The sequence below is a fragment of the Oreochromis niloticus genome, linkage group LG12, assembly GCF_001858045.2.
Source record: "Oreochromis niloticus isolate F11D_XX linkage group LG12, O_niloticus_UMD_NMBU, whole genome shotgun sequence".
In the NCBI taxonomy this organism is placed as follows: Eukaryota; Metazoa; Chordata; class Actinopteri; order Cichliformes; family Cichlidae; genus Oreochromis; species Oreochromis niloticus.
In genome coordinates, this window is record NC_031977.2 from 22511338 (window position 1) to 22534103 (window position 22766).

The 22766-nt window shown below is 44.8% G+C and overlaps 2 protein-coding genes across 2 annotated transcripts in view; one reads left to right on the forward strand and one right to left on the reverse strand.

Annotated features, from left to right (window-relative positions):
• Positions 1–592: 592 nt before the first annotated feature.
• Positions 593–3992, reverse strand: smim15 (small integral membrane protein 15). The gene is made up of 2 exons (XM_003446070.5): positions 3887–3992; positions 593–1269 (listed from the first exon to the last, which is right to left on the reverse strand). The coding sequence occupies exon 2, from the start codon at positions 1240–1242 to the stop codon at positions 1018–1020; it is 225 nt and encodes a 74-aa protein (XP_003446118.1). The 5' UTR covers positions 1243–1269; positions 3887–3992; the 3' UTR covers positions 593–1017.
• A 2996-nt stretch (positions 3993–6988) lies between these two features.
• LOC100703710 (zinc finger SWIM domain-containing protein 6) overlaps positions 6989–22766 on the forward strand; it is a 49380-nt gene continuing 33602 nt past the window's right edge. The window contains exon 1 of the mRNA XM_003446071.5: positions 6989–8251. Coding sequence (XP_003446119.1) covers positions 7819–8251 — 433 coding nt within the window. The 5' untranslated portion in view covers positions 6989–7818. The remainder of the gene's footprint in view (positions 8252–22766) is intronic.

The following is a 22766-nucleotide window of genomic DNA, read 5'->3' on the forward strand; positions in this document are numbered from 1 at the left end:
TCTCTGAACGCAGGGAAGTAAAACTAAGAAACAGAAAACAGTTACACTAAACTGCTTTGACTGCCTCTTTACTGGCTCACGAGTACTCAAGAAAGTCAGTCGCCATCCATAAAAATACCAACCCCTGTGGACTTTTGAATGTTTTATTTTACAACACTGAATCAAGGTGAAGGTAATTCACTTTCTACTTATAAACTACAATAAAAAATGTCTAATAAAATGAGCAAAGGTCTGCATCCAAATTAAACGCATACAGTGCAATATGTAATAATATGTAATCCTGGTTTACTATTTTTGAATTGATATTTACTAAAGGCACACCTGTTAAATATTACTTTTCACCTTCCTGTACCATACATCATGCTGATCTGTTTGGATGCTTTTATATTTTAGAACTCCATAATCAACAATAAGACCTTGCACATACCCTTAAATGCACTTGCTGTCACCTTACTGAACATTGCAAGCCTACTTTTTTTAATTTGTGGTAGTGTATTTTATTACCAGCCCTCTGATTCAGTGTTTATGGGTAAATAAGTACACAGCACAATATTAAATCCAAAAAAAGAAGCTTTCTTAGCAACCATGAAAATTTTATTGATCAGAAAGTAATCATTTGGATAGCTTGCAAGTTACCAAGCTTAAAAAGTTCCATTATTCTCATTATGTCATCATTTCAGCAAAACGGGGATGCCAACAATGGAATGCAAGGTGTTGCAACAGCTGCACGATATAACAGCAGGTCACTGTATAAAAACGTTATACAGATGACAACTGTGCTGTTGCTGACCAAAGTCCCACTGGGACAAGCTTCCTCCGGGCAGTACTGTCCATCAGCACTGTTAAGTCTGTGGGGCCAGCGTCCCTCCTCCTACCCTGGACATGGGGCATAGTGGCCCTGTGCTGATAGTAGGGCTGGGACAAGGAAGGGCACCGTGTCATTATTTAGAAAAGGAGGCCTGTGAGCGTGATGGTTTGCTCGTCCTTTGCAATGCCCCCATCCTAGCCCTCGCCGGCTCAGTCTTTCTTGGTCCTCTTGGCCTTGGCTATGTTTTCCTGACGTTTCTGCTTCTTCTTCTGTTCCCGGTCACGTGCCTCGATCATCTTGGCCAGCTTCCAGGACAGCAGAGCGCTGGCAATGAAGAGAGGGGTGAGAGCCAGTATGATAGTTGTGAGAAAACCATAGGGGTCTTTGGCAGCCCACTCCACCACATACTCTGCCCATGCTTGCACGTCGATCATCCTGTTCAGGAACGATGAAGCTCAGACCTGAGAAAGATGGCCACGAGAGAAAGCTGTGAATATCTGCGATATGTCATATTCAAAACATACATGTGTATATTAAAATACTACAAAAGGAGGAGTATGCTTTATGGACAACTTTCAGAATGCACTTAAAGGAAAGTTAAATATAAAATTGTTTATAGGTTATAGTCTTAGTTGCTCTTTTATATCATCATATATCTTTGGTTTGCAAACTGTTGGTTCCCCAAAAAGCAACAGATATCATTTCATTTTCTGAAAGGTAAGATTAACTAAATGTTGTATTAACTAGTAAATACACTGATCAGGGATACCATTATGGCCACTAGCAGGTGAAGTGAATAAAACTGATTACATCTTCATCATGGCACCTGTTGTTGGTCGGGATATATTAGGGAATAAATGAACATCGTCTCCTCAAGGTTTATGTGTTAGTAGTGTTAGTAGCAGGAAAAATGGGCGAGTTTTTTTTCCAAGGGCCAAACTGTGACAGCTAGACGACTGCGTCAGTTCATCTCCAAAACTGCAGCTCTTGTGGGGTGTTCCTGGTCTGCATTGGTCAGTATCTATCAAAAGTGGTCCAAGGAAGGAAAAATGGTGAACCAGTGGTGGGGAATGTTCTGCTGGGAAACACTGGGTGGATGTTACTTTGGCACATACCGCCTGCCTAAGCATTGTTGCAGACCATGAACACCACTTCATGGAAACGGTATTCTCTGACAGCTGTGGCCTCTTTAAGCAGGACAAGTCCAATCCATGCTGCACCTCGAGGCCCCACCTCGTAATTTATGGGACCTAAAAGATCTGTTGCGAACATCTTTATGCCAGATACCACAGCACAGGGGTCTCAACAGGTCAGGACTGTTTTGGCAACAAAAGGGTGCTCAACGCAATATTAGGTGGTCATAATGTTATGTCTGATCAGTGTATATCACCTAACAATGTGAGGTACTTTTTAAAATTGTAGCAAGAAAAAAAATCTAGAACTGAATAAATGGAGAGAAACCTGGGACTTGTTCAAGCAGATAACTCAAGCAGCAACTGCATTATAACACAAAAACATGTCTCACTCTCCTCCTGTCATATACCAAACACAACCTCCCAGCATCCACCTGCAGGGTCCCAGAGGATGTGTACACACCACACATATTTGCAGGGAGTGATAAGCCCAGACACCTAACTATTGAGGTTTTTAACTATTAATTAACTGTTATTTATTGTTGTGATCTGGGCTGAGGTTTTTTTGTTTTTTTTCATGCAACAGTTGCCTGATCCAGGATGATTTTTCTCCTGTGGGAGATAATAAAGTCATCTTATCTACATACTTAACTACTTAACGTCTCTAAAACTGAATTATCCAAACTTGATTATCTTGAGAAAAACAGTTTCTCAAAATTTAGGGCTCTAGAATTACATATTTCTAACACACTGATAAGGAGGAAAGTCTAATTCTGTTACTTTAGCGATCCTAAGCTTGATACCAGATCAAACTGGAACCATACAGTCTCATTTAGTGCCGATCCTCGCAAGCACGTCCGATCTTGGTGGAAAAACACCTCACTTACACATTTGTTTAACATAATATTCCCAAAACATCTGAAAGATCCATCTGGACACTGTTGAACTGCTGTCCTCGTGCAGATGTTTAAGTACATTGAAAACAAGAACAAACATAGAAAAAAAGCTTTTACCCAAAAGCTACAGCAGCACTAAACACTGCTGAAACCTATCCTTGCAGTGAATACAAGACAATTGTTTTGCATGTGTGATATGTGTGTTTTACCTTCTTTTTTATCATTACTTTTAGAAATTTCTGTGTGTATTTATAGACCTTTTATAAATAATTTCAATGGGAATACTTTTAAGCCTTTTTTTTTTCCTTCAGACCTTTGCACTGCACCCGATTTCGTTGTACATGTGCAATGACAACATTATTATTAGTTTAATTGCGGTATAATAAATAAGAGGACAACAGACGAACTTTGTCAAACAAGACAACAGAGACGCACTTCTTTCGCTGCACACGGACCAGCTGGGCTGTAGTTAGCTTAGCCCCAAAGGATCATTCAGAGCAAGGAAGTATAGTGAAGTCTTTTTTTTTTTTTTTTAAATGTCTGATTACAGTTACAAACGTCAAATGGACTTAGATGATCAGTTAGATAACTGAAGTTACCCCCAAAGACTTCAGTTCCCACAGTTTTTGTGTATCGCCCCTATGACAGTGAAAAGGATTTAGGGCGCCATTCAACAGGAGTCATTTGTGAAGCGCTCCGACCAGCGCCACACAAGCAGCTAATGACCAACGGCTAACTAATTACCTAACTTACTAACCACAGTCTCTAGCTACAACCTTAAGACATCAAGTTATAAGAGCGATTTTAATGTGTATGCATATAGGAACATATATGCATTTCTTAGACGCGGATGAAAGATTTAGTTTCATTTCTACTGCCGCTAGCTAGCCCACCCGTGCATTAAGGCCTGACTTTTCGATACAAGAGCACTTACTCTCGGTTAAACAGTAAAACAACCGTCTAAGTGAACGCAACAAACCGCCTAATTTATGTTTTCAAAACAGTTAGTCCTGATAAAACTCCGAGTGGCATAAAATACACCAACTTACCAAAATGAACGGAGATTTCTGTGTGTATCCGCGATAAACTACCAGCTCCTCCTTGTTCCGGGAAGTGGAACTGGTTTGGCAATGAGGCATTCAGGTCATATTGGCAAAATGTAAAAACAAGAAAAAAACACGGGTTTTTGTTTGTCTTCGTGAATTATTCTAAATGTGTAACACTTGCACTAATATTAGATGCCAAATATAAATAAATATCTAAATATAGATACGATAAATACCCTTCTTTGTTGCGTTTGCAGACGGTCAATACCAAAAATACACGGGTATAATTTATGTAGAACTAGCCAAATCGTTCAAATATAATTCAGAACGTAATTTCAGCTTAATGTTGTTGTTTTTTTTTTATCTTTACTTAAAAAGGGTATGGAATTGTCTAATTTGTAATTTCTTCTGTTTCCCCGCTAGAAGTTTTCGAAATTACACTTTAATCAGTATTATTTGAATGCACCATGAGTTCTCGCTTGTGGTTGGATATGACGAGATTCCTTGGATATTGGGATACGTAGTCCTCTGTACCATCAAGCGACTCGAAAATCTAAATATATTTAATACAAAATTAAGGAAGATTTAGTTTAGATTACCTTATTTATACTGTAGTTTGAGGTTGCCTGTTATGTCCATCAGTATCAAATTTCTCACAAGAAACACAGAAACGCAGTAGACTATGCAATAAATACATGTAAAACAATTAATATAGAAGGGCGATAACAATTTCATTTTTAATAAATAGTCTCCTTCCTACATATATATATATATATATATATATATATATATATATATATAAGCTGAAATGTCTGATTGTATGTGGAGCTGTTCTGTCTGGAGAATATAGCAAATGATAACTGTGTTAAAATAAAATAAAATAAAAAAGGCTTCATTGGCCCTCTGAGAAAGATGACTAACATAACAAAGGAGGACCTGCTGGCTTTGTGAACTTCCTGTGGGGAAGTATTGAAACCAAATCAGGTTAGGCCACATCTGCTCCGTCCATACGGCATGGATCACTTTCAGAGCAGTTCAAAGGCCAGCCTTTTAGACTTACTCACAGAGGAAGGAGAGGGGCAGCTGGGAACACATGCGGCAGGCAGACACATTGCAAACACACATTCTGGTATACCAGTGTAGTTTTGAGCCAACTTTTATAGACAATTTAGAAAAACATACCCCAACCTGGCAGCTTTTCTTTGTTACTTGCTTATAATAATTAACTTCTGTAGTGGCTCACCACACAGGAAAAACCAGGGGGCAACAGCAGCCACACCCTAACCCCTGATGAGTATTCTACCCCTATAGAATTGGGGGGCCCCTTTCATGACACACAGACATGGAACTAGCATTATCAACAGACAGGGTGGGGGCCTGTAAAAATGAGTGTACCACAGTTTGTGGTTAACTGGCTCCACTAATCCATGTGTCATAAGTGTTGCAAGAAAGAAACACACTACGTCTGGCTCTGCTGTGAGAATTTTCTAGCATTTCTTTTCCTTTTTTTGTTTGGCAGAACGAGAGATTGAAATACGGGAAAGAGTAAAAAGAAGAAAACATGATGGGCTACGAGAACGTTAAAAAACCTCAAAAGCCTAAAATTTATACCTGTAGCTATATACTACAGTTGTGACCAGTGCTGTCTTGGTAATGTGAGGCTTTCAATGACTTCTTTGAACTGTACTTTTTTCCCAGGGTGGAATAAAACAAGAACTGCACACGTTTGAAATTATTTAGGTTTGTTTCCAGTCCACACAGGGTCAAAACCCTTAATGGGTTAATGCCATTAAATTTTGTGAAATACCCCTTAGCACCTTGAGCAGATGTTTCTGGTAGCTGTCAAAAAGCTTCTGGTATAAGTCTTTGTGGATATTTGACAACTCTTCTAGAAAGAATTTGTAGAGATTGTTTAATTTGGTTGATTTCCTGGAATAGACCCAGGTTTTAAGCACAGTTTTTTAATAGAGTTGAGGTCAGGGCCTTACAAAGGCCATTCCAGAGTTTGATTTATCTACTCCAAAACCAGTTTTGATTTGTGTTTTCGATCATTGCCCTGTTGGAACACCCAATTGTATGCAAGTTTTAACTGTCCAGCTGTTGATTTGAGGTGAAGTTCAAGAATTTGGAAGTAGCCCTCCTTAATTATTCCATCCACTTTGTGCAATGTACTAGTGTCACCTTCAGCATCCCAGAGCATGATGCTACTACCACCATGCTTGGGAGAGTGAATAGGTTTGAATGTTTCACCTTTACTCTGCGAACCTACTTTTTGTAATTGTGGAGTTGTTGTGCTTTGACATGTGGACAGCTACAAATTTCAGTCAAGCTTGAAGGTATAGATTTTGGAACAGGGAGTTCTTTCTTTGTCGGTGCACTTGTGGTCCATAGTGATGTAAAACTGGGTTCACTTTGGGCAGTGATGCTGGTATTCCAGCAGTTTCCAGTTCATGGCAGGCTTGAGCCTTGGTGGTTCCTGGGTTGTTTCTGAACATCCTAACAAATTTTCTGCCATCTGAGGGTGGCAGTTTGGGTCTTTCCAGTCCTTGACAAAGTGTTGACATGTCTGAATAATTTGTGCTTACGTACAGTTGTTGGAATTGATGATCTTGGATCATCATTGGATCATCTGTGGTTGTTAAGAAATTGCCCTATGAGACCTTCCCAATTTGTTTAAATTGGATATTAACTGAGGACCTTGGACTTTCCTATAGTTTTGAGTACTGCTGTGTCAAACAAATCCTTTTGATCCAGACAAAAAGAAACTACCAGTTGTAGACAATCATGATCACTAATGAGAAGCCAATAGAGCTTGGAATTGTCAAGTTAAAAGACACTGTAGAACTTTCAGAACCACTTATTAAAATATTGATGTGAGTGTATGAATATATTTGAACCTCTATGTTTACTTTTGACCCTGTGTGGATTAGACAAAATCCAAAACAAACTGAAACTTGAGCAGACAATTTTTGTTGTTTTGAAGTCTTCAAAGATTCATGCAGTGGAATCATTCCAACCTGGAAAAAAGAACAGTTCAAAGAAACTGTTAAAAGCCCCAAATTACCACTACATCTGTTGCCAGGATGAAACTTCTACTTCGAACTATAACTCTAAAAACACTACCTTGATGACATCAATGACCCGTATACCTGGTAGTATCTCAAGTTACCTCAGCCAAGCTTTTGGACTTATTTTCTCAGACTTTATGTATCCAAGCTACACGCAGTACCAATTATACTGATCTCCAAGTAAAACATCAACAGAGTCGCCCCTTAAAATAAATAATATAGGCAAAAAGCTTGTCTTTCATGAGTGCTATGATTACTTGTCAATTGGCTGCACCATATAAAAGCTGATGTGGCTACAGAGGACAGGCATGTCCACCTTCATATGTTCTTCCCCTTCCCGGCCTGACAGCTGAAACCACTTTTGGACTAAAAAGCCGCAAAAACAACGATCAAGTTGTTATTGAAGAAGCTGGAGCCCGGGGTGGTAGCTGAGGCTCCAAAGGAAAAAAAAAAAAGTCAGTTTTCTTGCCCCCTTTTACCCCTGTGGGAAACTGCGAGGCCGCCCCTGGATTAAGTCCCCGCCTTTAAACTCAAATAAGAAGGAAACTTCAAAGGCCGTCGGCCGCCGGGGCTCCACCCTCGCGCTCCCGAACAGCTTCACAAAGGATTTGCCGACGTTCGGGAATTCCGCCTCCAGTTCCTTTTATAGCGCCACTCGTGCGCTGGCAGCTCTCCAGAATCCCGCCCATCCGGTTACTTTGACAACACAAAGGACTTCACGGAACTCACAAGCTCCGCCCACTTTTCCAAATAAGGGCAGTCTCTCCATGTACGGCAAACAATCGGTGCGAGATTGCCCTTTTCTCTTCCTTATCCCGTTTATATGATCGGAGAGGAACTGCGCTTCAGGTTGGAAGCGGTGCGAACATGGCCGAGCGAGTCCAGCAGCCCCCAGCCAAGAGGCTCTGCTGCCGGCCCGGCTACAACCCGGCGTGCAGGCAGGGGCAGCGGGCTGGAGGTGTCCTGTGTGGCGGTGCGGGGTCCGCTCCGGGAGGGTCGGGAAATGGGAAAACGCACAACCCCGAGTCGTTGCTCGATATCGCGGCTCGCAGAGTCGCGGAGAAGTGGCCGTTCCAGAGGGTGGAGGAGCGGTTCGAGAGGATCCCGGAGCCCGTCCAGCGGAGGATCGTATATTGGTCTTTCCCGAGAAGCGAGAAGGAGATCTGTATGTATTCCTCTTTCAACGCTGGAGGAGAGGAAAGTGGAACTAGCGGGGACAATAATGACGAGACCCAGCTGCCTTTCCTACGGGGTGTCACTCTGTTGGAGGGTGGCTGGGTGGACAACGTATTGCAAGTCGGTGAGTGGACCATAGCGTTAGAGTAACGCAGGAAAACAGCATATAACCAACAAAACACCCAACTAGCACTGTTTGCCTTTTCCATTGGAGCCATGCCAGACTTTTAAAGGGCTCGTGTTTGCCTCCCTTAGTCTCGTCTATTATAAACAATGCAGGGTATTTCCACACCAGTCTACCCTATAGCTGTGTGTGAGAGCAGCCTATTTTCAGACAAGCCCGTAATAGTAGCCCACTTCTTCTTGTTTTTACCCACTGAGCTGCGCGCATTGAATGGCCCACAGCCATCCCAATTGGAAGCTTAGCACTTTGTTCCTATTTTTGTGTCTTTCTAGCTCTCTATGCCCCCACCGATGGGTACGCAGACAAAAGCCCCCTATATCTTTTCACCGCTGGCTAAATAGACGATATTTAGAAAGGGTGGGAGGGACGGTGATTTAAAGCCACAGTGCTTCTGTTTTGTTTGCCAAACACCTTTGTGAGGCGGACTGAAGTCTTTCTTTCTGCCTTTCCAATATTCACTTAAAGCCCAAGCTATATGCACGGGGTAATGACAAATATGTTTTTTCCCTTGGCGGCATTATTTTTGGTAAAGCTCGGGGTAATTAGAGGTGCTATAGGCTCAGCAACCCCCTGGCTGGCTGGCTGGCTGGCTGCCTTTGCCAGAGCCACAATATTTCACTGCAATCGTCAGTGCAATAGACTCAGCTGTCAATCCGACTCCCCACCCTTGGAAACGGTTCAGGATTCTAATCCCATTACCCTCCCCAGTTCATCTGAATCTTAATGCATTCTGCAAACAAGATTTTATGCATGATCTTCTTCCTCCTCCCTCCCTCCCTCTCCATCTCTCTCTCTTCCCCCTCCTTGTTCCCTCTTCCTCTCTCACTTCTTGGCTTACTATCCCTCCAAAGAATCTGTGTGGAGATGGCTTCAGCTCTTGTGGGCTCAGAGAATGTGCAGTGCACAATAGTAGCCATGGAGTAGGCAGACAGGAAGGCAGCTCTCCCTCCCTCTCTCTGGCCTGTTTACCAGATTCCCCAGCATTAGTCTCATTTATGGGCTCGGTCATTTGGGGCTTTAGGAAGCAAAGCACTCAGCTCAGGGTTAAATAAAAAGCGCGAGGCGTCAGCGAGGTATATGTAAGCAATGTGTGTGTGTGTGTGTGTGTGTGTGTGCGCATGTGCTTTGGGAAATACTTAGAAATAGTGACAGGCAGGGTAACGGGGTCATTTACTGTGGCCATGCATGTGCTTCTGTCTGCGTTAAAGAGATGGAAAAGTGTGTCAGAGTGTGTGTGTGGGCTTGATAAACACAGAGGGAAATTGTACATGCGTCTCTCTCTCTCTCCCTCTCTCTCTCCCTCTGTGTGTGTGTGTGTGTGTCTGAGTCTGCATGGGCTGTCAGTCTCATCCCGCATGCTCACAGAGAGTGGAGAATGACAGGCGAGTACACAGCAGGAGGAGGGCATGTTATGCTGATTGCAATTTTCGCCCCAGAATTTTTTCATTTTTTTAAAGCTTGGGAAGATAAAGCCAAGGAAGAGAAAATGATAAATAAAAGATGCAATCTACTCCAGGGGACAGGCAGCCACTGGAGGATGAGGGCTTAAAAGCAGGGCAGCGTGGGAGGGGGGAGGCTGTCAGCCACATCACACACCACATGTATTGGCCCATCAAACACATACAGTGGGTCTGGCCTGGAACACAGTGCAGGGTGGCTGTTAGGGCGTGTATGTGTGCGCACACAAGCGTATATGCATGCATGACTTTGTGTGGCTTCTTGTGTGCAAATGTGTGTGCTGTCAGTGGGATGGGATTCAGTGTTGATGATGAAAGACAGTAGAGCAGTAGAATAGATGCAGAGGTTATTGTGTATGGGGGTTGGGGGGGAGCTAATATACTTGAATGGATCTGCTGTCGCTGTATTCCGCTCCTTCCCCTCCCATCCCGTCCTCCACCTCCCTCTCTCCCAAGTGAGCAGCTATAAAACTCTCCATATTTACTCCCCTAAGGCCAACTACCAGCCCCCAGTCTCCTGTGATTATTTATCTTTTTCTCAAAGACATTAATCACAAGCCTTTTTCCTTTTTTTTTTGAGTCCCTCCATCTCTTTCCATACATCAGTGCTATGGAGAGAATGGATAGGGGGATGGCGCTTAAGGGGAAGAGCAATAGATCGGGTGATATCAAGAAAAAGAGGGGAAGCCTAGAGGGAAAATGTGGGTGGAAAATGCAAAAGAGGAAAGAAGCATTGAAATGGTGATTGCAAGAGAAGGGAGATGCATGAAAGTAAAGAATGAAGTGCGGAAAAAGGGGGAGAGAGTGAGATGGATGGCTCGCTCTCTCTCCCATGCGGGCTCATCTGTTCCAATGCCAGCCTCTGAGATAAATTTTCATATACGAAATTCAGGCGTTATCTTGGCGGTCCACTGCTCCTCGGTTATAGCAGCGTTATAACAACCCAGCTTCGGTACTTTTGCGCTCTTCGCTGATGTTCAGGTCAGCCACCGAGCAGGTGTCGGACCACATACCTAACCTTAACCTCTAAAGGCTTCTGTGTGTAATAATACATGAAAAACTGCAAACGAACAGCATTAAATATGCATCTTGCTTTGGAGAGCAGTCCCCCTAACAGCAGCTGTCTGTCGTAAAAAATTACATTGTCATGAGGTGATCACAGAATCTCAGTAAATCTCACCAGTGGTGCCAAATTTTGAATCTTTTTTTAGCTTGTCAATCACACTGTACCGTGTGGCAACTGAACATCATTTACCGGTATAGAACACTTCTAGACCAGCCTGTTCTGATCACAGCATCTGTTCTCTGGTCCCCTTGTGTAATTTAGACTCAGCGGCTCATCTTCCTGAAAAGGAAGGCTAGTGTTATTGTGCCCCATCCTCTAATTATAGAATTCTAATCCTATGGCTGTAACATGGCATGACAAAGCATGTTTGCACTTCATTACCCTCCTTCCTGTTTTAGTCCTCCAGCATGGGTCAAGTTCATCCCCGCTGCTGTCATTTATTCAAGACTTGCACCTTTCCCTTGACCTCTCGTCCCTGTGTTTCTAAACCCTCCCAACCCCCGTCTGCCTCCAGTGCTTTGCGCTAAGAGTTTAAAAGGAAAAACCCCATAACTCTCACCACCGTACACACCACCACCTTTCTATCCTGTTACCGTAAGCCCCCATGTCCCCGAGGAGTGACATACTGATGCCTGGCATATGTCGCTCTCTGCGTCGTCATTAGCATAGTCTATGCGGGACAGCCTGTTTATCCAGCTCCGCTTGTTAGGCTAATTTTTTTTCCTTCCACATGAAGCTACATGTCATTTTTATCATCCTTACTGCCCCAAATCTGAGTGATGAGGCGGACACTTTGAGGGCGCTTTAAATTAAAGTTGAACGAAAGTCGATGCGCCATAACCTGTGGACCATTTTGGTGTGTTTTCCATGGTGGTGTTATTGGACTAGATGGCCTGTAATATTTTGCCTTGGCCCTGCCAAAAATATCACTGAGTGTCCATGGCAATCATGCCGGTGTAAGTGTGAATGTCATCCTCCCCGACTCCACCTATTCCAGAGATAAACTGTTAGGTGTGTGTGTGTGTGTCTGTGGGTATGTTTGCATATATGTGTGTCTTGTCTTTTGCTTCTGCATGCTCATAACTCAGGTTAATTTGTTCACGCTCTGGAGAATCTTAATTAGGTTTCTGCGTCATCTGCTTTCACCAACGCTCCGTTTTCTTCCTTCTTCTTTTAAAAAAAATAAATAAATCATGATGTCAATGAAACAGTGAAATAACAACCAGGCGGGTGGTTCCCTGTTTTTTGTTTGTTTGTTTTTTTAAACCTCTTCCTATTTGACACATGGAGAAAATCATAACACAGACTCTGCTTAAATTGTCTGTGTGGCTCCATTATTGTGCACCATGGGTGTGTTAGTGGAGATGCTGCACGAAAACTTTATTTAACATTCGGCCAATATGAGACAACAATACAACATACAGAGAACAGCATTTAAACAAAAGGCTTGGTAAAAACAATGAAGGTTTGCACACATTGTTAAGTTATTGCTGGTATGACAAAGCAGTCAGTGCAAAATGCCAAGGAGAAATATTTTACAAAGTTGAAGGAACACAAGCTTGTTTGTGCAAGAACAGACTCATGGATCCACATCTTTTTTTCTTTTTTTTTTCTTCTTCCCCCTCTGCACTTCTTTTGAGCTAAGGATTCACGAGGCTTTTTCAAAGAGCTTCTTCGGGGCCCACATCGACAGGCATTCAAACATTTTGTCCACAAAGGTGCAGAATTTAAGATGCGCAACGCAAATCTTGCAGGAGCATGTCGTCTGCGAGACGCTATCGGGCTGAGCGTTAAGGCTGTTTTTGTTGGGTGAGGGCTTATTCTTTTTGTTTGTGTGTGGGCTGTTTCTTTTCATGTGGGTGGATCTGGTTTTATTTTCCTGTTAGGTTAGAGAGTTCCTTTATCTTTTTTACAATGCCCGTCGAGAATGAGCCCACATGCCCACCGCTGAAGACAGGGAGAGCTAGAGAGAGAGCGAGACGGAGCATTATTCGAATATTCTGGGAGGCCATACTGCTGTAAAGAGGCAGAAATTGCGATGCCGGACTTAAAGAAATGCTGTCACAATAGAATTCAGAGGCTTTTCAAAATAATTCCCCGTGAAGGTTTTGTGCTTTCCTATAAAGCAAAAGTTCTTTTAGAGGATTCTGTGAAAGTCAGGGTTATCAGATGTCTGTAGATCAAGCTTGAAGGTGATAGCGACGAGGGAGCAGTGATCCAGGATCCGGTGCATCAGGTCTACCCCTAGGCATATGACTAACCCTGGGCTTGTATCGTCATGGAAACATGCCTGAGCCTAGAGCTAGTGTAAACATCTGGCTGTCCAAGAGGGAGCGAGAGGGGCAGCAACTGCGTCCATGTGAAGAGAAGTGGAGTCTTTAAAGAGAGCGCTCTCTCTCTCCGTCTGGCTTTGTGTATCTGAGCCTGGGAGAAGGAGATTCCAGGGCCTTGTCTCATTATGTTGGCCGAATGGAAAGAAGATAGGATACCTTTCAGCTGTCGTGTAATGGAAACACGTTCGCTTAGTACCTCCGCGTGTGAGTGTGTGCACATGCAAATGCGGCTTTGCAGTCGTTTGGTTAGACAACAGATTGTGTTTTGTGTTTATCTTTTGATCTCGCTATTGTTTATTTCATAATATTACTTGATGAGAGATAATTCCTAGATTGGCAAAGCATCCAGGAAAATTACTTCTGTTTTTTTTATGTTTCCAGCTGAGCAGAATATTTTCCATCTAAAGCAAAAGTTGCGTAAGCGTCACAGTAAATCCAAAATGTGTTTGCATGATAATTACTTTAATTCTGCAATAATAAGTTTCAGCTCGATCTCAGTTTCCGCTTTATATCGCTTAAAAGCAATGTGGGTGGCCTCCTTAAGGATATACCCTATAAAGAAACAATGCCATGCTGCAGCCACTAAGTGATAGATGACCACTGGTTCCTCTGCTAGCTGTGCCTCGATCCCATCATGTCAGATTTTTCCAGAAGGTCCCTAATGCTTGTCACAGCCTTAGCTCCAAACTCTAACCAACCCCGTTCCCAGATGTGCCTTTAGATAGATTTTTCCCACCACAGACCATAACTTCCTGTAGCCAGCCATGTTCCATCTCCTAAACTTGGCTTTAACTGTCCCCCTGCTCCTCCCATTTCCAATGCCTATACCTGTAGACAGTCCTGTCATTTCAAGCTTGGACTAATGTCTGTGTGCCCTGTTTCCAGTCCTTCTACCTGACTGGAGCCAGCCTCTGTCTCACTCTCAGTCCCAGACATAGCCGTTTCCTCCCTGCCCCTCTTAAATCACCGTTCCCAGTTCCAACCATAGCTGCACTGTATCTGCCACACTGCCAGACCTATCGCAAGTAGCCCAAAGACCTCTTTTCAAAATGACCCTGCACACTAATAGAAGCATATATTCAGAGATGCTCAGCGTTTAAGATCAGCGTGTGTTGGTGCTTGTTAAAATAAACCAGCTAAAGTAATAAAGTTCCAGCATGAGCTCTGTAACGTCTGCCCCAGTCCCCGTTCCAGCTTGACTTGTCTCCTGTCCCAGACTGTGGCTGCTGGGTGTGCGTCAGCACAGCTCCTCGGCTGGCTGACTCTGTCTAGGAATCCAGTCCTTCCTCCACACAGATCCTGCCCCTCTCTTCTCTGTCAGCAGAGGGAATGAAGCACAGGGAGCAGGCGATAGAAAGGGTACTAAATCCACAATGACAAGGCCCTATTAAAAGACGTTTTTTCTATTTCATTTAATGACTTTTATTACCAGCCGCCCCTCTCGCTTCGATTTGGCAATAATAACAACAGGGGAATGCAGCACTCAGCGTTATCCTATCTGATTCTCCCTTTCACTTTTTTTTTTCTTTTTAATGAATTCCACTTTGCACCAATGTGCTGCTGAAATAAGCACAAAAGCAGTCCAAGTCTGTGCTTACTGCAGTGGAGAGCTAAATGTGTATATATTTCTTGTGCATGGATGCCTGTCTTTCTGCCTTGCATGCATGCATGTACATCTGTATTAAAGACTTTGCACACGTCTTCACTGTTACCACAATCCAAAGCTTCTCCATGTGGTTTGGTCAACAGCTGTTGTCACCTCAGAAGCCAAACGTTTTGGGGTTTTTGTGTGTGTCTGTGTGCGTACATAATCACTGTGTGCTTTGCTCAGAAAGTAGAAAGCTACCTTCTGCGGTCCAATATTAAGAACAATTACTTTGGTCTATCCTAAACAAATACACAGCATAATAATAATAACACAACTTTCGCTTGTAGTGAGTGTATAATTCTTGCATCATGTTCGTCTATATCAAACGAACAGCCCAGGGCTTTCTAATAAGAATGCAGTCAAGGCCATAAAGATTTGGACTTGGACTTTAACTCGGGTGGATCTGCCTTGTAAAGCTACTTCCGAGACAGCTCGCCCAAATTCCTGCACAGCTTATAAGTAAAGGCAGGATTCTTTCAGTCTATTTAACTTTGTATGAATAGGCGAATGTACGTGTGTGACTTTGTGTGTTAATGGCTCGCTGAGCGTGTTTATGGCTGTGTGTGTCAGGCTGAATAAAGGTGAGGCATGTTAATGATAAGAGGGTGGATGACATTCCCGTCTGTCATCATTCCCACCCTATCTCGTTTCCACTCTTGCATGTGCACACACACACATTTACCTCACAGTGCTGGGGTGCCGGTGACTAGGCGCCTTTGAATAAACAACAGCAGAGGATGAGGGTTTACCTGCCACTGACCCCTGTTGCTCACACACATACATACTGATAGAGGTGTTCACTCATTGACTGGTCCCTCCCCCATCACTAAGCTGGCCCAGTGTTGACCCCTTCATCTGATCTCCAGGGATTTACCAAAGTCAAAGGTCAATCTGGTCAGGCTGTCCCTCCAGTGGCTGATTGCCTTCCTTGAAAGACAGGCCCCTGCTCGCATTATTGTTTTCCAATAAATAGCACCTGACCAAAGGAAAAGGCTGCTTGCTTGATTGAATGTGTGCATGCGTCTTTTGCACGTCCCAATAAGCAATTTCTCACCCGAGAGAATGGTCCAGGAGGAGACAAAGAGTATGCCCACTTTTGTTGTCCCTTTTGTGGAACAATCGGGAATCTGAGCCAGATTGAGACGAGGGGGGTTATCCCCTTCTCTCTTCTTGCCTGGCAGGCTCAAGTGCCGTGTGAGCTATGTAGAGGAGGAGGTTTTGAGAGTGCAAGGTGCCTCTGGCTGTGCCTGGTCCAACGATGTCGTGGCGGTGTGGCATGTGAGACATGCATTCATTGCTTTGTGGCAGAGCAGGGCTGAATAGAGCTGGAAAGGCTCTCCAGGCGTGAGAGACAGAGAGACAAAGAAAGAGAATGAGAGAGATTCAGAGGGAAGGAGTAGAAGGCTTTCAAATGACTATGGAATTTCGTTTGCCCTTCTAAAGAGGTTTTTTTCTTTCTTTCTTTTCTCTCACTTCTATGCTCTTTTTGTTTTTGTTTTTGTTTTTGCTTGCTTAGTTTTTTTTTTTTTCATATTTCATTCCTGTTTTCCTTCTTCTTGCCAGCCTGTTTTCTTGGTCTTCTACACTCCATACCTCCATACTTGCACTCCGTCTCTGTGCTTCTAAGCTCCCATTGTCTCTGTTTCTCTACTTCCTGATTTTCAAGTTTCAATTCCCAAGCCAGGCTAAAGACACCCATGTTGTATTTTACACAGCTCCTGTCTAGATACAGCATGTTTCCATCAAGCTTCCTGTGTCTAAAGTCCCAAAAGAAGGCTAACAAGCTTTCTAATTCCTCCTCTCTGTGCTTTGCTAGAGCTACCAGTCTGCGTCCAGGTCTCAGGGGCAGTCGCTGTTTCTACATTCACAAGCTCTCTGTTTACTACAGGATTTATGAGAGAAACAAGACTTGGCCTACTTGCTGTGATGTGTATTTGTCTGAAGTTTTTAAATGATCCTCAGTCTGATGTTGTTGTTTTTTTAGGCATGGCAGACCATCCTGGAACCTTTTTAGGTCGACACTGATGAATGACACTTGTTTATTGCACTGATCACAACACTTCTGCCAGGCCACAAACATAAAACTAGCTAAAAATCCTGAGCGATGTGCTGATCTGAATGCTAGCCCACAATAGCTGATAAACTTCTACACATGCAAATGGCAAATGTCATACACAGTGTGCTGTTTAAGATGCTTTACACAACCCACAGTGACTTCTGCGGGCATCTGCAAGCTCCTTTGCAACCCACCTCCACTGCAGTTCCTCTTTTCACTGCTCTTTCTCAATCAAATCTGCTGTGATGATGCCTGCTCTGTTCTCTGCTGGGGTTTTTGCCGCTTCTCTCCCCTCTTCCCACTTTCCATGTCTGAACATGAAATGGGATGCAGGTTCCCAAGCAGAGCGAAATGTGGAAATAATAATCTTATTTTGACTGAAACCGGTCTATGCCTGTCCCACGCTCTGCTCATTGAACGGCACAGGTATAGTGTGGGTGAAGTATTGACGCTAACATTATTGCCTGGCATTGTTGAGGATAATTGTATGCCATTGTGTGTCACTGCCAACCTGTCTGTCTGCATTCTAGCTGAGACTCCACTATCTGTCTGCCTGGCTGTCTGGCCTGGCTAGCTGCTAGTAGGCTAGCTGTCCCTCCTGGGTGGCTACATCACCTCATCCTATACCCTCCTCACAGCCAGTGACAGCCCAGCCCAGGGAGACATAGGTAATGGTCCTCTCTGATGTACACCCCGACTCAATTGAACTGGATGGCAGACACACGCCTAAAATAACAAAAGGAGGGGAGCGAAAGAGAGGGGGTGGAAAGGAGAGAAGGGGAGGGAAGGAGCGAAGCGATCGATAAAGCAGGGACACATTGCCTAATAAAGATTTATTCCTTTTTTTCCCCCCCCCTCGCCATCCGCCTTGGCAGGGCAGACGAGGGGGGGGGGAGAGAGAATGTGATTAGTGGACTTCTTCTCCCAGGGTGCTTCTGATAGCATGTGTGTATACGTGCATGGCGGTGCACTTGGCCCTGTGCGTTGTGTGTATTTTTGCATCTCGGTGTGTTTATCGCATGTGTTTGTCTCTCTCCCAAGAGCAATAGGGGTTAAAAACGGTCTCTGTCGTTTGTTCTGCCAGCAGTGGCACTAGCAGCTGCAGCTGTGTCCCTGCCTCTCTCTTCCTGTCAGCTAATATTTAGTTAATCTTTGGTCTGGGACCTACGGGACTGGCCGGAGCTCCTGGTGCCCCATCCATCTCGCACTGATCTATATTCCACGCTGGATCCCTGTGCCATTAACCACTACCAAGGGGAGGAGAGCAGGGGATGGAGCGGCGCAGAGGTAGAACTAAGAGGAAAGGGCAGATGGGTGGAGGTAGAGCTGTAGAGAGACAAGAGAGTGATGGAGAGGAAGCAATAGAAGGAGGAGGAGGAGGGGTAGCTGTCTACCGTATCAGCGCTAAATAAGAGGGAAAAGGCAGGCAAGGAGGTGGGTCAGCTATTCCAGACATGGCAGAAATTGCTCCTAATAATTTAGGGGAAAGTGCAGCAAAAGAAATATGCACAGATTTATTTATTTATTTTGAACTCTGCAGCTCCTTTTATTTCCTGCTTTATTGGATGCAGTCCCAATTCAAGTCTTTCGTATAGAGGAGCAGGTGGAATTACTTCAATCCGACAATAAACAACAGAGAGGTAGAGTGTTTCCACAAGGAGGTGTGAAAGGTTGAGGAGGAAAAGGGCGACGTAGGTGGTGGAGGAGGAGGAGGATGGGCAAAAAAGAGAGAGGCAGAGGCGTGGGAGTGAGCGATCCATATGCAGTGAGTGGGCCACTTCATTGATATGCATTGTGTAGTTATGAGGGGGTCCACCTGTGAAGGCTCCAAGTGCTGAGTCACTCACTAACGCACAGACTAAATGCTTTTATCCCAGACGCTTCGTCCATCTGAATGGAATATAATAGGCCGTAAAGTGCTTTGCTAGCAGCGGCTGCTTGCCCCATGGCAAACCCTTGCCCCTCGCTCTCACTCACCCTTCTCCAAATCTCATTTTGCCACTTTCATGGAAAGAAAGTGTGCTTAGCTTTAATTACATTGTTGTTTTTTCTATATATTTTTGTTCTTCTTTCCATCTTTCCATGTTGTTCCTCCTGCAGTGCTTTTCTGGCAGCAACACTGAGCTTTCTCTCTCTCTCCCCGCTACAGCCCTTCTGTCCACACTCCCTGCATATCTTCCCCCTCTAGTTAAGTGTGATCCCTGTGCTGCTGCCGCTGCCGTGTGTCTGCGTGTGTGTATTTTGTGTGTGGGGCACCTGTTTGGGATCTCGGTGTGTGTTCAGGGTCACGCCTGCAGGTCGTGCGTAATGAATAGCAGAGCTGTTGGCGAAGCACAACTGGTCGGGGAACGAGGTAGCCAGAGAATAGCTCACCAGTGACGGAAGGAGAGGAGGAGGATGGACGGATAGATGGAGGGAGGAAAGAAAGAAAGGAATGACGGAGCGAGAGGACCAGTAAGGGAGGAAGGGAAGAGTGGTTGCGAAGCCAGTGAGCCTTAACCACCTTCTGTCAGTCTGTCTGGTCTCGGTGCTGTTTTCTCTCTCCTCGGAATCTAATGGCTTTTCCACTGTCCTCTTTCCAAACCTCCACACCTCCCCTCCTCACCCCCTTCTCTCTACTCTTACCCCTTTCTCTCTCTCCATTTTTTTCTTTCTAATTCCTCTCCATCTCTCACTTTCCCAGTTAAAATTCTCCAGCAAAGTCCCTGTGCTGTCTTCCCTTGCTACCTCCCCTCCCTCTCTCTCCCTGTGTCCTTCCAGCTGCTGGCCAGGGGAACAGCTGACTAAATCTAAAGCTGGGGCCCCTGGCTCTGGCTCTGGCTCTGGACCTGGCCCCAGCCCCAGCTCTGCCATAGCCTCCTCCTATTCTCAGCCCCCCCTTTTCCCTTCCTCCAGCCCTCCCTCTTCTCTCTGGCCTCTAGCCCTGGCTCCTCTCTCAGCAGCCCCAGCTCAGCCCTGGCCCTGCCTCTGAACCTCGGCTCCAGTTTTGCCTGACTCTCAGTGGTTCCTTCCAACCATCCCCCTCCATCCCACTTTGGAGCTGAAAAGCCTCAAAACCCTTCTCTCTCTCTTTCTCTCTGTTTTGCCTATAAGCCTGCTGTTTTGCTTTCTCTTTTTCGCGTGTGTGTGTTGTCTTTTTTGTTTTGTTTTTTTTAATTGTGTATTTCTTGCTACTTCATTTGCTCACCCTCCTCCCTGCTCTGACAGGCTGTAGCTGGGCCCCTGGTACTGTCCCAACATATCTGGACTGAGGCCTCATCCAGGTTGGCTGCAGTTCAGTTCTCTGGCTCTTTTGCCCAGCATCCATTGCCAGGCATCTTCCTCTCTCTGGCTATAACGTTAGTCACTGTAACTCAATGTGGCTCGCTTTACTCCAAGCCACACTCGGCTTGTACATTCGGTTGTTTCTGGCTTAACACTTCCCGTGAAGCTCTCAGACTCGTCGTGTGTCTCCTCCGTCTCCTCGACTCCAGTTTCCGTGCGTGTCTTTAAGTTGTGTAGACGGGCTCTGGCTCGGGCCCCGGCACAGACACACAAGGCAGGCGCACGAAAGCATGCGTCGTGCGAGAGTGTGAAGCATATGACACATGATTGGCAGTAGGGGGAGGATGGGGAAAAGCAGCGAAAGGGGAAGTGGGCCTTGTCACAATTCTAGACAAGCCGGGGGCTCAAGTTTGATCGCTGCCCAGGGAAAGGGAGCCTTTGTTCCCTCCCCCCGCCCGCCTCCTCCCTAACCTCTGAGGCTGTCAGAGCGAAGGGTGCAGGCTTGTGTGATTAGGTGCAGGCCCAGGTTCCATCATCACTCTTCTGAACAGACATTGCCCACAGAAGACACATGCCAATACGCTTCTTCCTTCCTGACACGAGCAATTCTGAAAGGGCGACTGTAGGGACTGACAGGGTAAAGTTCAGAGTGCAGCCTGCAGCTACACTGGGATACACTTTCCCTTTGAGTGGAAGTGGGCCAGTGAAGCCCAGGCAGGAAGAAAAATAGTCTCTCCTGTGGAAAAACTTGCCATTCTTCGCTTATTATTCAACCCATTCCTGTCTGTCTAATGCCCACAGCATCCCCCCCCCTCTCTCTTGTTGCATTTGTTGTCAGCTTTTGTTGTTATGTTTTAATTTTGCATGTATGCGTGGAGAGTGATTTGCTGGGTGGGGGTGGAGGGGTGGGAGAGCAGCAAAAGTTTCCTTTGGAGTCACGTTTTCTCTTGCTGACTGACAGACGCGGGATGATGAAAGCGAATCGCAAAGTGCCACAGACATCAAAGGTTCCTGTCTTCCCTCACTTATTGGCATCAATGCACAACAACCCGGCGTGGATTCCTCAAAACAGGGAGGGAAGCAGGGGCGGGTGGGGCGCGGAAGGAGCTGCAAGACGTGGAGGCATATGACAAAAGAACCTACCGTCCAAACAGCTTGAGGGGGCAGAGTCAGGAGGTGGGGGCGCTAAATAATCAAACCTAAGCGCTGTAACTGAATCGGACTGCTTTTCAAGAGCATTTTCAATCAAAACGGGCTTTTGATGTGCACTGATTCTGATACCAGCGATGTTTGAATAGAGAAATAGTGACAGGCTTGAAGTTATGAAGAACTCTGCTTTGGGCCCTCACTTTGAGGCTGCTTTCTTTTTTTGGTGTGCATGTTTTTTGTGTGTGGACCAGTGCAACAGTAATTAACTAAGTGTTAAAGCTGAGATGAAGTAAGCCGCTTGGTTCTGCTCTCCTAACCTTATAGACCCCCGTCCCCCCCCAACCCTCTCTTTCTGTGTGTGTCTCTCTCACTCCCTCCCTTTTATCCTTTCTCTTGTTCAGGATGGCACCCATTGACTGCCTCTGACCTAATTTGGGCAAATTTCACTGACCTACTTCATGGGTGAATGCTGACTTGCCCACGGGAGGTGATTCTCTCACACACATGCACACATAATCTTTTCTATCCTTACGGTTAACATGCAGGCCCCTCGATGTCCCGTACAGTGAATGTGGTGGTGGGCAAGTGACCCCCCTCAGCTCACCCCCTTGTTCCCCAATCAAACTCCCTTCTATCCTCTCCTCCTTCAGCAGTCTGGCATCCCAAATGAACATAATGAGGATATCAAAGTGCGAGCGCATAGTAAAATATAAACAAAGCAGTTGGCCTCTGTTTGATGTGGTCTCAGAGGTGACATAGCGCTTCACTTCACTAGTCTCTGAAGAGATGTAATCAGCATAATTGTGTAAGGATACGATTATTCTTCTGTCATTTATGAAAATGCTAATTTGAGGTAATTCGATCAAATAATCTGGAGGTACTTTGGGTGTACTGGCAATCACAGTAATTCATTTTTTAAAGTTTGAACGATACGGACTATGTGCCTATTGAGCAATCTGAGAATTAGTCTGTTAATGTGCTAAAAATGAATTCAAGCATCATTGCATTCCTCTGGCAGATTAATTCCCAGTCAACTGGACGAGGTCCTCTGGAGGGTTTTGGAAAGGGTGTTGTCATTCTTGGATTAGTTTTTTTCCCATTTTTTTTTAATGTGAGGATGATTAGTAATAGACTTCTTTGCCTACAGGCCTTCACAAGGACATGATGGTTAGAGTGAAGTCTAGCTTGAAACTGTGTTTCGGTAGCGCTTGTGTTATTAGTCTTTGTGATATTTTGTGCAGCCGGTGTTTTGTGTGTTTGACAAAGAAGCTACTTGTGTTTATATTTTTATTGCCTGCATATTTTGCACTGAATGTACATGCATATAGACCCAACACCGGACAGACACACATTGTCATGGCAACACACACGGATGTCAACAAAAGAGGCTCCAGGGTGAATATTGTCCCCCCTCTTGTCCAGCAGGGTGCAATTTATCTCAATGTAGCCATGAAAGGCAGCTATTTACATGAAACAAGAGCT